This window comes from Cucurbita maxima, unplaced genomic scaffold (assembly GCF_002738345.1).
Source record: "Cucurbita maxima cultivar Rimu unplaced genomic scaffold, Cmax_1.0 Cma_Scf00040, whole genome shotgun sequence".
NCBI classification, from domain to species: domain Eukaryota; kingdom Viridiplantae; phylum Streptophyta; class Magnoliopsida; order Cucurbitales; family Cucurbitaceae; genus Cucurbita; species Cucurbita maxima.
In genome coordinates this window covers 1,286,819-1,299,609 of record NW_019272056.1, presented here as the reverse complement: position 1 = coordinate 1,299,609, position 12,791 = coordinate 1,286,819, and the positions used below count along the sequence as shown (strand labels likewise).

Genomic DNA, 12,791 nt, shown 5'->3' with positions numbered 1-12,791 from the left:
TATAAATATCCTTATACGTTTTTTCTCCAGTTGCTTTTATTTCCCATCTCGTGTAAACTTGTAGCTTGAGGTGGCTTCATGTGGCTCAAAGATGTGCACGTTTCGCTTAGACATTTCCTACCCGAAATTAAAGAAACTAATGAATTCAAATTACTTCAAGCTCTTAATCTTATTTTATTTTGCTAAAATTTATAGCTATATGCATGTGAATTTCCATACATAAATTCGGTTTAATAGCTCGATGATCCAAAAAATATGAGAAGTATCTCGGTGTGCATGTTCGACTTGCAATAGGGCTTGTTTGCAATTTGGTAGAGCAAAGATCCGTTATTTCAAACGTAATCATGAAATTTTAAAAGTAGCATTAATACCATTTTTTTAAAAAAAATTAATCATTAATATATGGATAAATGTCTATACTTCGTAAGTTTACGAATGTTTCTTAAGAATATTTTTGAAACTTGGTATTAAAGGTTTAAAAGTTCAACCGTATTTATGAATTTTTATTTTCTTAAGTTTATTATTGAAAGTTTGGAAAGTTTTTCTCTTCCATTTCTCGACATAGATACTCGATTAATTTTTAAACCATGAAGAACGAGAGATGGGAATAGGGGGTCAAAGTGACGAGACACCAGAATCGCATCATCTTACGAACCAACAACAATTATTTCTTATGAGCAGGAGGAAATAAAGAAGATTGAAATTAATCCACGGTTTCGGAATGTGGGGTGGGAAAGACAAATCTACAGCATAGTAACAAACTCATTCCCATATTCATTAATTGCAAAGCTATAATTGACCAAAGCAATTCCTTCCCATGTTATTAGCATCCAAATTCGGGTCTTTTCTCATTACCAAGTCCGACAAATCACTCCCTTAATCTTCTCCTAATCTCTCTTAGGATCCCAATTAAACAAATTGATGATCCAACATCCTCGTACCTCTCCACAACTATGGGAAACAAGAACAAGCTTGAAGATCCTGAAAAGAAATCTGTGTCTTCCCCTTGGTCTCGTACCACTCCCCTACAACAACGTTCCACAACGTTTCCAGGACATAGAAGCACTCCTCTTTGGATCTTCCTCTTTGTCTTCATTCTCTACCTGTTGTACTCTGCCAACATTCTCGTCCTCGAGCGCCACGAAGAATGTCCGACGGCCGTAGACTCGTCGACCGAAGTACATATACGAACGCTCACCAACATCTCTTCCACCAACAACATCAATGACAACGACAACGACAATGACAACGACGAAGACGACGACGATGACAAGTTTTTCCCATTTGATGAAGAGGAAGAAGAACAAATGAAAATCGAGCCTGTTCTTCCTTTGAAGTCGCAACGGTACGACACGGAGCTGAAACATATCGTTTTTGGGATTGCTGGGTCGTCGAATTTATGGTCGAAAAGGAAAGAATACATAAAGTTATGGTGGAGGCCAGAGGAAACTAGAGGGGCTGTTTGGTTGGATAAGAAAGTTTATGCTAAGAGAAATGAAGGGTTGCCTCCAATTAGGATTTCAGGCGACACGTCAAAGTTCAAGTACCATAACCGGCAAGGACAAAGATCTGCACTGCGGATTTCAAGGGTTGTTTCGGAGACTTTAAGGTTGGGGATGAAGGATGTGAGATGGCTTGTGATGGGGGATGATGACACCGTTTTTATGGTGGAGAATGTTGTGAGGGTTTTGTCCAAGTATGATCATAGGCAATTCTATTACATTGGGAGCTGTTCTGAGAGCCATGTTCAAAATATTTACTTTTCTTATGCAATGGCGTACGGTGGAGGAGGATTTGCTATAAGTTATCCGTTGGCTCAAGAGTTGGAGAAGATGCAAGATCGGTGCATTCAAAGGTATGATCGATCTTTGAAAATAGTAGCACATTGACACTCTTATCTATCGAGATATATACTTGAATTGGCAGGTACCCTGGATTGTACGGGAGTGATGATAGAATTCAAGCTTGTATGGCTGAACTCGGAGTACCGCTCACAAGAGAACCTGGGTTTCATCAGGTATTACAAGTGATATTATTATCCGTTAATTTCGTATAAGTTTTTTGTTCAAAATTTCATGTATCATATCGTATAAATATGTCTACTCGAAGAAAAAAGGGTTTCATTAAGAACATAACAAGGTGATTGTATTTAGCTTATTTGTTGTGTTGCATTATGTAGTATGATGTATATGGAGATCTATTGGGACTTTTAGGAGCTCATCCAGTGACTCCATTGTTATCCCTTCATCACCTTGACGTAGTTGAACCAATTTTTCCTCGAATGACTCGAGTCAAAGCCCTTCAACGCTTATTCCAGGCTGCAAGACTCGACCCATCAAGCATAATGCAACAATCAATCTGCTACGACAAGAAACGTTATTGGTCTATTTCTGTTTCTTGGGGATACGTGGTTCAAATCTTAAGAGGTGTACTCTCACCTAGAGAGTTAGAAATGCCTACCAGAACCTTTCTCAACTGGTATAGAAGAGCCGATTATACTGCTTATGCTTTCAACACTCGACCTGTCACCAAACACCCTTGTCAAAAGCCCTTCGTATTCTACATGGGCAACACACGTTACGATCGAGGAAAAAAGAAAACTATTAGTATGTATTTTCGTGAAAAGTCTCGCCACCCTTACTGTCGCTGGAAAATGAGTTCACCTGATAAAATTGAATCTATCATTGTCTTGAAAAAGATTGATCCTCATCGATGGCAGAGGGTAAGTCTTCAAATTTTGGTTAGATAGTTCGTTTAAGTTATTATCTTCCATCTTAACGGTCTTCGATCCTAGTTCGAGGGTTAAAAGCACATAATTTCTATGTTGAATTTGCAGTCACCAAGAAGGGATTGTTGCAGAGTTCTTCCATCACATAAGCCCTCCACATTGTACATATCAGTGGGCAGCTGCCGTGGAGCTGAAATCAGCGATCTTGATCAATGAAAAGTACCCATCAAAATCAAAGACTTTTTTTGTTCAATTATGTCTTTATACCTCAACTTCTAAAGGATTTTTCGGAGACATTTAGGCTCAAGTGAATATGATCAAAGCTCATAATGGCATTCATTTGTTAGCCTTAATGATGGAATTCTCATGGTTAGCAATCTCCAACACGGATCGAAACTAGAGGGCTAATAGAATCTAAATTTCGAGTACTTCCCTGTAGTTTGCTTTTGTTTTTCTTCTACTTTTTTGTTCTTTTTTGTCCGAGCAGAGGCCATGTAGAAAAGCGATGATACTCTGTAACAACAACATTAAGAACTTGATTCTTCTTCTTTAGAATAACTAGAGAACTCTGGAGAGAATCGACCCAAATAAAACTTTTAAAAGAATTGCTAAAAAATAGAAAGACATCTAAACAAATATACGAAATAAAAGAATTTTGGAGTTGTCATGAAGAAAAAATATTTGGATAGCTTGTTCATCATTTGGAGAGGGGAACAAAACATTCCTTATAAGGATGTGGAAATCTTTTCCTAGTAGACTCGTTTTAAAACCGTGAGGTTTACGGCGATATGTAACAGACCAAAATAGACAATATCTACTAGCAGTGGGCTATTATAGAGAGGTGAGATCCCACATCGGTTGGAGAGGGGAACAAAACATTCCTTATAAGGGGTGTGGAAACCTCCCACTATAAACGCATTTTAAAACCATGAGGCTGACGACGATACATAACGAATCAAAGTGAACAATATCTACTAGCAATGGGCTTGGGCTAATACAGAGGGGTGAAATCTCACATCGGTGGGAGAGGGGAACGAAACATTCCTTATAAGGGTGTGGAAACCTCTCCTTACTAGACGCGTTTTAAAACCCTACATCGATTGGAGAGAAGAACAAAACATTTCTTATAAGGGTGTGGAAACCTCTCCCTAGTACACACGTTTTAAAACCATGAACTTGACAATAATATGTAACGAACAAAAGCAGACAATATCGGCTAACAGTAGCCTTAAGGTGCCATTCACAGTAAGAGAGGTCCCATTCACATAAACAAGCTCTAGACTCTCTATTAAGAACATTAACAATGGAAGTTTTACCTAAAACAGCACGGAAATCAATGTTCTAGAGTTGAAATGAACGAGTCGAACAAAACTAAAGTGAAGTTTTGAGGGAAAATTTGACAGTAGAGAGTTTTCAGAGACACCCTATGTTAGTGTATATATATATATATTGTAGACAAAGAAAGAAAAAAGAAGCAAAGTTGAAGTCATTAATGGGAAGGGAATTTTTGGCTATAACTATAACTTGGAGCATGGTTCCTACATAGGCATCTTACATACAAAAGAACCTCAGCTCACATTTATTTACATTGGAGGATTACGTGAAAGCAAACAGATCAGAATAATGGCACAAATTCTCAGCTTTTGACTCAATTTACTGAAAGATAAAGGATCTTAGCAAGTACCTGTTACCATCTATGACCCAAAAATTGATAACGAGGCGCTTCATAAGAATGTTTCTGAACAGTATTCACCAGACAGTTCCACGACATATCCTCGCCCGCCTCACTCTCTCTCTGACTCGTCGTCGTCCGAAGTATGCCTCTTATCATCGTCCCGTTCCATTTTAGGAGAAGGTGGTCTCTTTTGGGAGCTATGGTTTGGTTGTGTTTGAGGATCGTATTTCTGGGAGGCTAGGTAGTTTAAAGCAGTAACCACGTCGGATATAACTGGACGCATGTTCGGTTGCTCCTGAACACACATTGCTGCTATGGCAAGAGATTGGTATAATCCTCTCACAGGATAATGTCCTTGAAGCATTGGATCAACCATTTGTGAGAACTTCTTCCGGTCTCTGAACAATGGTCGCGCCTGCAATACCAGATGCATCGTAAGCCCTATGTTTCAGAATCTACTAAGATCCATAGGTAAGAAAACCGACCAACATTGTGTATCTGTAATCGACTTTTACAGATGTTCAAACTAATTGAAGATGATAAATGGTACAAATAGATGCACCCGTCATTTCCGTATCATGCTATAACAGATGTTCATCAGGCATTAGACGAGAACATTCGAAGTATTATCCTAGTCAGTCAAATGTTTGATTTTTATGAATCATTTTAGCATGAATTTCATGAAGAAACAAATCTACAATGACAATCATATAAGTTGAACTAGAATACACAAGAAAATAGGCGAGCCATCGTACCCAAGCAACAAGATTTTGTTCCGAATGAGGCTTTGAATGATCGATCGCTTTCCTGCCAGTGATGAGTTCTAATAAAACAACACCAAAGCTGTAAATATCTGATTTGAACGTCAGCTGACCGGTCATTGCGTAATCTGGTGCACAATACCCATATGTGCCCATAACCCTGGTTGAAACATGGGTTTTATCCCCACTGGGACCAACTTTAGCTAATCCGAAATCAGATAGCTTTGGATGATATCCTTCACCGAGCAAAATGTTCGAGCATTTCAGATCACGATAGATAACCGGGGGCTTCATCTTCTCATGCAAATACTCCAAACCCTTCGCTGCACCTGCTGCTATTTTCATTCTTGTGTTCCAATCAATTACCTTTACACCGGGTCGAAGATCTACAAAGAGTGGAGCACATGTCAAATAATCAGAAAAGGTAGTAGGCTAAAAGATTATAAGTCGTGAGTCAACGAATTACGTACCGTGTAAATGGTTTTCCAAAGATCCCAATGGCATATATTCATAAACCAACAGCCTCTGATCCCCTTCAGCACAAAAGCCAATGAGTTTAACAAGGTTAGGGTGATCAGCTAAACTTAAAGTCAAGACTTCCACAACAAACTCCCGAATTCCTTGAACTCCATTGCGGTCGAGTTGTTTGATTGCAACAACCTAGACCAAAGCAAAAAACGGGTTAGATTACTAAACAAGTAGAAGCACACAACTTCTCTTAAATAAAGAGAAAGAACATTATATTCTATACGAATATCTAGCTTGCTTAATAATTTTAGAATATGAGAACTATGAGATCCCACATCGGTTGGAGAGGGAAACGAAGCATTCTTTATAATGATGTAGAAACCTCTCCCTAGCAAATGCGTTTTAAAAACCTTGAGGCGATACCCGAAAGGGAAAGCCCAAAAAGGATAATATCGGCTAATAGTGGGTTTGGGCTGTTACAAATGATATCATAGCCAGACATCGGGGGATGTGCTAGTGAGGAGGTTGAGCTCCAAAGGGGGGTGGACACAGGACAATTTGCCAACAAGAACATTGGGCCCTGAAGGGAACGAGTGACAGTGAGAAAGCTGAGGATGCTAGAGAAGGGAACAAGTGACAGTGAGGACATTAGGCTCCGAAGGGGAGTGGATTGTGAGATCCCAAATCGATTTGCCAGCAAGGACGTTGGACCCTGAAGGGAACGAGTGACAGTGAGTACACTGAGGACGCTGAAGAAGGGAACAAGTAACAATGAGGATGCTAGGCTCCGAAGGGGGTGGATTGTGAGATCCCACATCGATTCGCCAACAAGGACGTTAGGCCCGAAAGGGAACAAGTGATAGTGAGTACACTGAGGATGCTGGAGAAGAGAACGAGTAACAGTGAGAACACTAGGCTCTAAAGGTGGGTGGGTGGATTGTGAGATCCCACATCAATTTGGCAGCAAGGACGTTGGCCCTGAAGGGAACAAGTAACACTGAGTACACTAAGGACGCTGAAGCAGGGAGCAAGTGACAGTGAGTACGCTAAGGACGCTGAAGGAGGAGTGACAATGAGGACGCTGGGTTTCAAAAGGGGAACGAAGCATTCTTTATAAGGGTGTAGAAACCTCTCTCTCGCTTGGAGGGATGTCCGAAAGGGTAAGCACAAACAAAACAATATTTACTAGAGGTGAATTTGAGCGTTTTCAATTGTTTTTCGTTTGAATTATTGTTTTATATTTACAAAAAAGAGCTCCAGAAATGAAAAACGATTCAGTTAAACTCACTACACTGACCTCACTAACTTGCTGCAAGTACCCTTTATAAACTTTGCCAAATCCTCCTTCACCCAAGAAGCAATCTGACCTGAAATTACCTGTTGCAGCCTTAAGTTCTTCAAATGTAAAAGTCTTAGCACGGCCATTGGTTTCTCCTTCCTCAGAAACTTCATCTTTCAAATTCAATTTCTTAACATCTAAAGCTAATTGATCATCTTTAGACACAACAACCTTCACATCAGAATCCCTTTTCACTGCTAAACTTGAATTTACTTTGGGTTTATCTGTAAAAACGCACAACAAAAGAACAATAAGAAACAGAACTCTGTACTTACTTCACTTCACCTTAATCAAATAAAGAAACCAAGAAATGAAAAGGAATATCACAAATTATATTAAAATGTTCGACAGGAAGTCCGACAAGACGACAACAAGTTGAATAAAATTTTTAAAAAACAAAAAGACAAACCAAAATCAAGGTCAAACAGAGCCGATTTCGCCCATTTGAGAGATTCTTGGAGAAATTAGGGAAAATCACCTGAAGGAGTTCGATCATCGGGCTTGTGAGTTTTGGAATTGAAGGTGTTAGGGTTGTTTTGTTCGATTTTCTCCGGTTTCTTGCTCGATGAACCGAAGCAACAAAAGCAACCCATTACAGATTAGAGCTCTTCCTCCGCCGCTCCTCCGCCACTCTTCCCTCTGGTTTCTGAGCTCTAAAAAAAGAGCCGACAACAAAAACAAACACAATCAACGAAATAAAAAACCTCACCGCCGGAAATCCGAAGACAACGGGAGAAAATAGCGAGAGAAATAGAATCGGAAAAAATGGAATGAGAGAGCGAGAGAGAGAGAGAGGGGTCTGGAAATTCGGATTTTAGAGCAATATTAATTTTGTTTTTTTTAAAATATATAAAATACATATTCCTGGGTGCTAATATGCTGTAAACCGGATTATTTTTTTCCACGGCATTGATCTGTAATAACAAGCCACGTGTAACACATGGGGGCTATTTCGTAAATTGTGTTCGAGGAGAGTAAATTTAACCTGCGGAGTTAGTTGCATTAAATGAAGGTTTTTTAATTCAAGAAGCTTGCCACGTCATCAAATATGTGGGGCCCATCTGAATATTTCAAAATATAGAATTAAGGTTTTTTTTTTCGATTTTGTCGTTTTGGGGTTAGTCAACAATTTCTCGATTGTGATTGGGTAGTAGGGGAGAGAGTGTAGTGGACTCGTTTGTAGGGGATCTTGTTTGGAGAAAGTAATCCCCTGTGGTCGCTTTCCCGTATGGTACACAGGAGATGTCTCGATCACCGTTCGATTTTTCAATCCCGAGGTAAGTAAATAGAAAAAAAAAAGATCTAGAAATTAAAAAACAAAAAAGGAAATTTGGAATAAATAAAAGAAGTCGAAAGTGAGGAAGTCAAATTTATGTGGGTCCCACGAAAGCGTCCATCTTTTGGTGGGTCCCACCTACCGACGCGTTTTATTTATTTATTTATTTTGAAAATGTTTTTTCTTTATTCTTTTCACCCTCCCTCCTTGCCTACATTTTTTTTTTTTAATTTTAGGTGAGAAAACAAAATATTTTTAAATTTTAAAGTTTAGATAATATTTCTAAAATTAAATCTAAAATTATAAATATAAACTTGATTGAATGAGACAAAGATTTTCGGTTTAAACGGATAAGTGGGACCGAAGATAAGAATATTTTTTAATCACAGTATGACTATATATATATAGACAAAAATTTAATTTTACAAAATCAATGTCCAGATCAATAAGGGACTTCTTTAGAAAAAGGAGAATGAAAGTGGCAGTATCACCGACTACAAGTCTGAGTCACGAAATCGAAAGTGCAAATATTCAACATCGTGAATCAAGAAATTCAGGTGATAGATGAAGGTGTTGGTTCGTGCCTTAGGAGCAATCATCCGCACCTGGGTATAAAAAGACATTTGAAATTATTACCCGAAGAGAGTTTATGGACCAAAAAAAAAAATTAGAAAAAAAAAATATAAAATTTATGTGGTAATCAAGTTAACCAAAAATTTAATAAAAACATCACTTTTATATGATTAACAATAATCATTAATACAAAAATGTTATATAATAAATTACATGAGATTCTCACCCTCTCAAGTTTAATTCTCGGAATATGTTTCTTTTCTTATTATGAGCTCCACACCATGTTCATGTGAAAAGTCGAGTTTCTGACCTGTTTGTTTATCAAATAGAGTCTTACCCAGGAAATTTATAGATACTTAAAATTAATTTTTATTAGGTAAATTGTTCTAATGGATGCGACACCCGAGTAAAAGTGACATTTTATGAATTTTCATGTTGTTGGAATAATTTAGTGTTAGTCGTCCTTCTGGAAGAGAGAGTGATCATTTTAATTTACTTTTTTTTTTATTTTTTTTAACATTTAATAAGTTTCCTAAATTTAAATATTTTTAAAATTTTTTTAATTTAAATGAAAATTTGAAAATTAAATAAACAAAAATTTTAAAATTTATTGGCTAAATTTAATTTTGAAAAAAATATGGAATTAAATGCCAAAAAGAATTCTAGAACGTGCTTTTATAATGAAAAAGCCCTTCTCCTAAAAGGACGTTTAAATTATTATTAAGATTTTCTAAATTAATGTAATAATCATATTTTTTTGAAAATGAAATATATATTTATATTTATATTATTTATTTATTTAAAAATATTTATGTCAAATTCACTTAAAACCAACGTTTTAAATACCGATCTTGAGGTGCCAATTTTTTAAAAAATAAATGAAAATATATATATATAATGTGATAGATATTTATGACAAATTTATAATTATAAATAATTTGTAGAAAATATTGAAATTAAAAAAAATAAATATTTCAAACCTTTTAAATAAGTCAAAATTAATATTAAATTCACATTAATAATATTTATTGACATTTTAGTTATATTTTGTTGACTTTTTTATGATGTACTAATTAGGGTTCAACATTGATATAAAGGATTAATCGATATTTCTAGTTTTTTTTTTTAAATAACCATATAACATACAAAAATATCATATATTAATCTTAATATAAATATAAATATTATATTAATTTATATAAAATTTAAGGTAAATTAATAAAAATACCTTGAAATTTTGTATTGTTCTCTCAAAAAAAAAAAATCTAAAAAATACCTTTAAATTTTTTAAAAACTTCAAAAAACACCTTCAATTTTTAAAAGTCCAAAAATACCCTTACCATTAATATCATGTTTCAAAAATACTCATGAACATTAAAAAGTTTTAAAATAATTTATGGGAACGTCGATAAACCGTTTCTATCTATATATTAACGATAAGAACTTTTTTGTANTTTTTTTTTTTTTTTTTTTTTTTTTTTTTTTTTTTTTTTTTTTTTTTTTTTTTTTTTTTTTTTTTTTTTTTTTTTTTTTTTTTTTTTTTTTTTTTTTTTTTTTTTTTTTTTGTATAAAGATAGAGTTAAGGCTACTTTTAAAATTTTATGAGTATTTTAAAATAAAATAATAACGCCCCTTTAAAGGTATTTTTTATATTTTTAAGTTTTTAAAAGTTTAATAATATTATTGAAAAGGATAAAATTGGTATTTTTATTTATTTGTCTTAAATTATATATTTTATAGGTACATTTTTTAATATTTGTAAAATTATTGGGGTTTAGAATACCCAAAACTACACGTCTCCACAAAAATGGTTACATTTTTAATTCAATTGTGGCTTTCAAGGGTGACACTTGGCCAACTTATATCTAGTTCCTTGATTGCATATCTATTATATTATTCCTATTATTTTATTAAATAAATAAATAATTGTGTCTATTTATGCTAAATTAATAAACATAAAGTATCTTCGAATTTTGAAATTTTTCGACAAAAAGAAAAAAAAAATACATATTGGTTGAAGAGAGGAACGAATCATTACTTATAAACGTGTGAAAACCTCACTCCAACATATGTATTTTAAAACCATGAGACTGACGATGATATCTACAAGTGATGGGCTTGTGTTGTTACAAATTGTATCAAATCTAGAAACTAGGTGGTGTGCCAGGACGCTTGCTCCCAATGGGGGTGGACTTTTCAGGTCCCACATTAGTTGGAGAGAAGAACATGGAGGACGCTGGCCCCCACGTTGGTCTAACAGATGCGTTTTTAAAACCGTAAGGGTGACAACAATATATAACGGACTACAATATTGTTCATTAATGAAACCATGAGTACCTCACATACCATTTTTCTTCAATTTTATCGTGAATCTTTCTCTAAATATTTTCAAATATAAATATAAAAAATTTCAATTTAGTTAAAGTAAGTCGGAATTGAAAAAATCAAACTCTTCTATCTCCATGTTAATATATATATTTTTAATTAATTTAACATTTATTTATTTTTAAAAAGTTGACTTTTGTTTTTGATAATTGTTTTTTATTCCTTTTTTGGAGAAATAGGGTTGTTTAATAATACTTAATTTAATTTAATTTTAAGCTAGATATATTAATTGATTAAATAATTTTTATTAGTATTTTTTTTAAAAGTACAAAATTGATTAAATTAAATAAAATCCAAAAAAGAAGTCAATTATGTGAAGTAAAAGTTACAACCAAAGAGGTAAAGCCAGCTGCCTATGCATTATTTAAGCCCAATTCCATGACTTGTAAAGCTTTCAAAATGACCTAAAACCCATTCAATTCCTTAATCAAATTTGATACTTCCATTTATAGACATATGATGTGTTCATCAAATATATTAACGGAACAAAACATGTTCGAGATTTGAATCACTCTACAAATAAGATTGATCATGTCAAGATTCAGTGATTCTAAGGATTCAACATAAACGACATAGAGTTGCAAAAAAACTTAGTTTAGGCTGAAAGAAAACGAGAATTCTCTTTTTAGTGTATTTTTCATGTGACACTAGAGTAAAACAGAGGTACATGAATGAATTGAGACTACATCTAAATGAGGGTTAACGATGAAAGCTGGAAAGGACATGAAAGTTGAGTGATTGTATTACTAACCCCAACAGTGAAGTGACTAAATACCACAGCTACGTGCTACCTTTATTTTTCAGGTAAAGACAAAGTGCTCATGCATGGATGCTGGTGAACGCTGGAAAAGCCATTGAAGTCAAGATAAAGTAGTAGTATGCATTGATTTTCAATTAGTAGTTTATACGTGACTTTTAATTTTCATGTTCAAATATTATGTTATTTTTATTTTCTTGATTTAAATTAAATATGCAAGTCCATGACTTCGTTTGAAATATATTTTATTTTAGACATGCATGTTGTGACGTCTCTAATTTAGGCAAAAAAAAAAAAATTAGGGACGTTTCGGTTAGGGCCACACAACAATTCACACTCAATCTAGATAACACAACGTTCAAAGATAGAAAATATTAGGAGAAATATTGGCTAAAGGTTAATGACTTCAAATATGTACGACTATTTATTTATATATTTATTTATTATATATCATTATTGACTGTATATGACCATTTATTATAAATGACATTTACCATATATACCTATTTACTAAACCATGTATGACAATTGAATAAGATATAAATAAGCCTCCGTACAATAAATGGAGAGTTCACCAACTAATCTTTAATCGTGAATCCAACTCGACTATTTGGAGTATGTTCAACATTGTATTTGTTTATGAGCTGGTAGAACTAGAGCCGAGCCTAGAATGCATGAACCTCATAAAAATCATAATAAGCTATGAAATATGTGCCGGTTTATCCTATGATTCTTTCTCCCGTATATATCTTTGATTCGAGAGTCAGAACACTTATTCTCGAGCAAACTTGACTTGTTGATCTTGATCGTACCGAAGATCGGTTGGAAG

At 34.5% G+C, this 12,791-nt stretch overlaps 2 protein-coding genes across 2 annotated transcripts; one reads left to right on the top strand and one right to left on the bottom strand.

The window, feature by feature from the left end:
• The first annotated feature begins 953 nt into the window (after positions 1–953).
• On the top strand, positions 954–3,113 carry LOC111469390. Its single transcript, XM_023114621.1, has 4 exons — positions 954–1,855; positions 1,927–2,017; positions 2,180–2,722; positions 2,837–3,113. The coding sequence occupies exons 1-4, from the start codon at positions 954–956 to the stop codon at positions 2,942–2,944; spliced, it is 1,644 nt and encodes a 547-aa protein (XP_022970389.1). The 3' UTR covers positions 2,945–3,113.
• Positions 3,114–4,208: 1,095 nt separating this feature from the next.
• On the bottom strand, positions 4,209–7,779 carry LOC111469375 (probable serine/threonine-protein kinase PBL5). The gene is made up of 5 exons (XM_023114605.1): positions 7,450–7,779; positions 6,930–7,195; positions 5,635–5,824; positions 5,159–5,550; positions 4,209–4,818 (listed from the first exon to the last, which is right to left on the bottom strand). Exons 1-5 carry the CDS (start codon positions 7,562–7,564, stop codon positions 4,513–4,515), a joined length of 1,269 nt encoding a protein of 422 aa, XP_022970373.1. The 5' UTR covers positions 7,565–7,779; the 3' UTR covers positions 4,209–4,512.
• Between the last annotated feature and the right edge of the window lie 5,012 nt (positions 7,780–12,791).

Coding starts and splice junctions, on each gene's coding strand:
- LOC111469375 (XM_023114605.1), bottom strand. CDS start 7,564: ATGGGTTGCTTTTGTTGCTTCGGTTCATCGAGCAAGAAACCGGAGAAA. Junction 7,196..7,449: donor CGATGATCGAACTCCTTCAG/GTGATTTTCCCT, acceptor GCGTTTTTACAG/ATAAACCCAAAGTAAATTCA. Junction 4,819..5,158: donor AACAAAATCTTGTTGCTTGG/GTACGATGGCTC, acceptor CTGGTATTGCAG/GCGCGACCATTGTTCAGAGA.
- LOC111469390 (XM_023114621.1), top strand. CDS start 954: ATGGGAAACAAGAACAAGCTTGAAGATCCTGAAAAGAAATCTGTGTCT. Junction 1,856..1,926: donor CAAGATCGGTGCATTCAAAG/GTATGATCGATC, acceptor TTGAATTGGCAG/GTACCCTGGATTGTACGGGA. Junction 2,723..2,836: donor ATCCTCATCGATGGCAGAGG/GTAAGTCTTCAA, acceptor TTGAATTTGCAG/TCACCAAGAAGGGATTGTTG.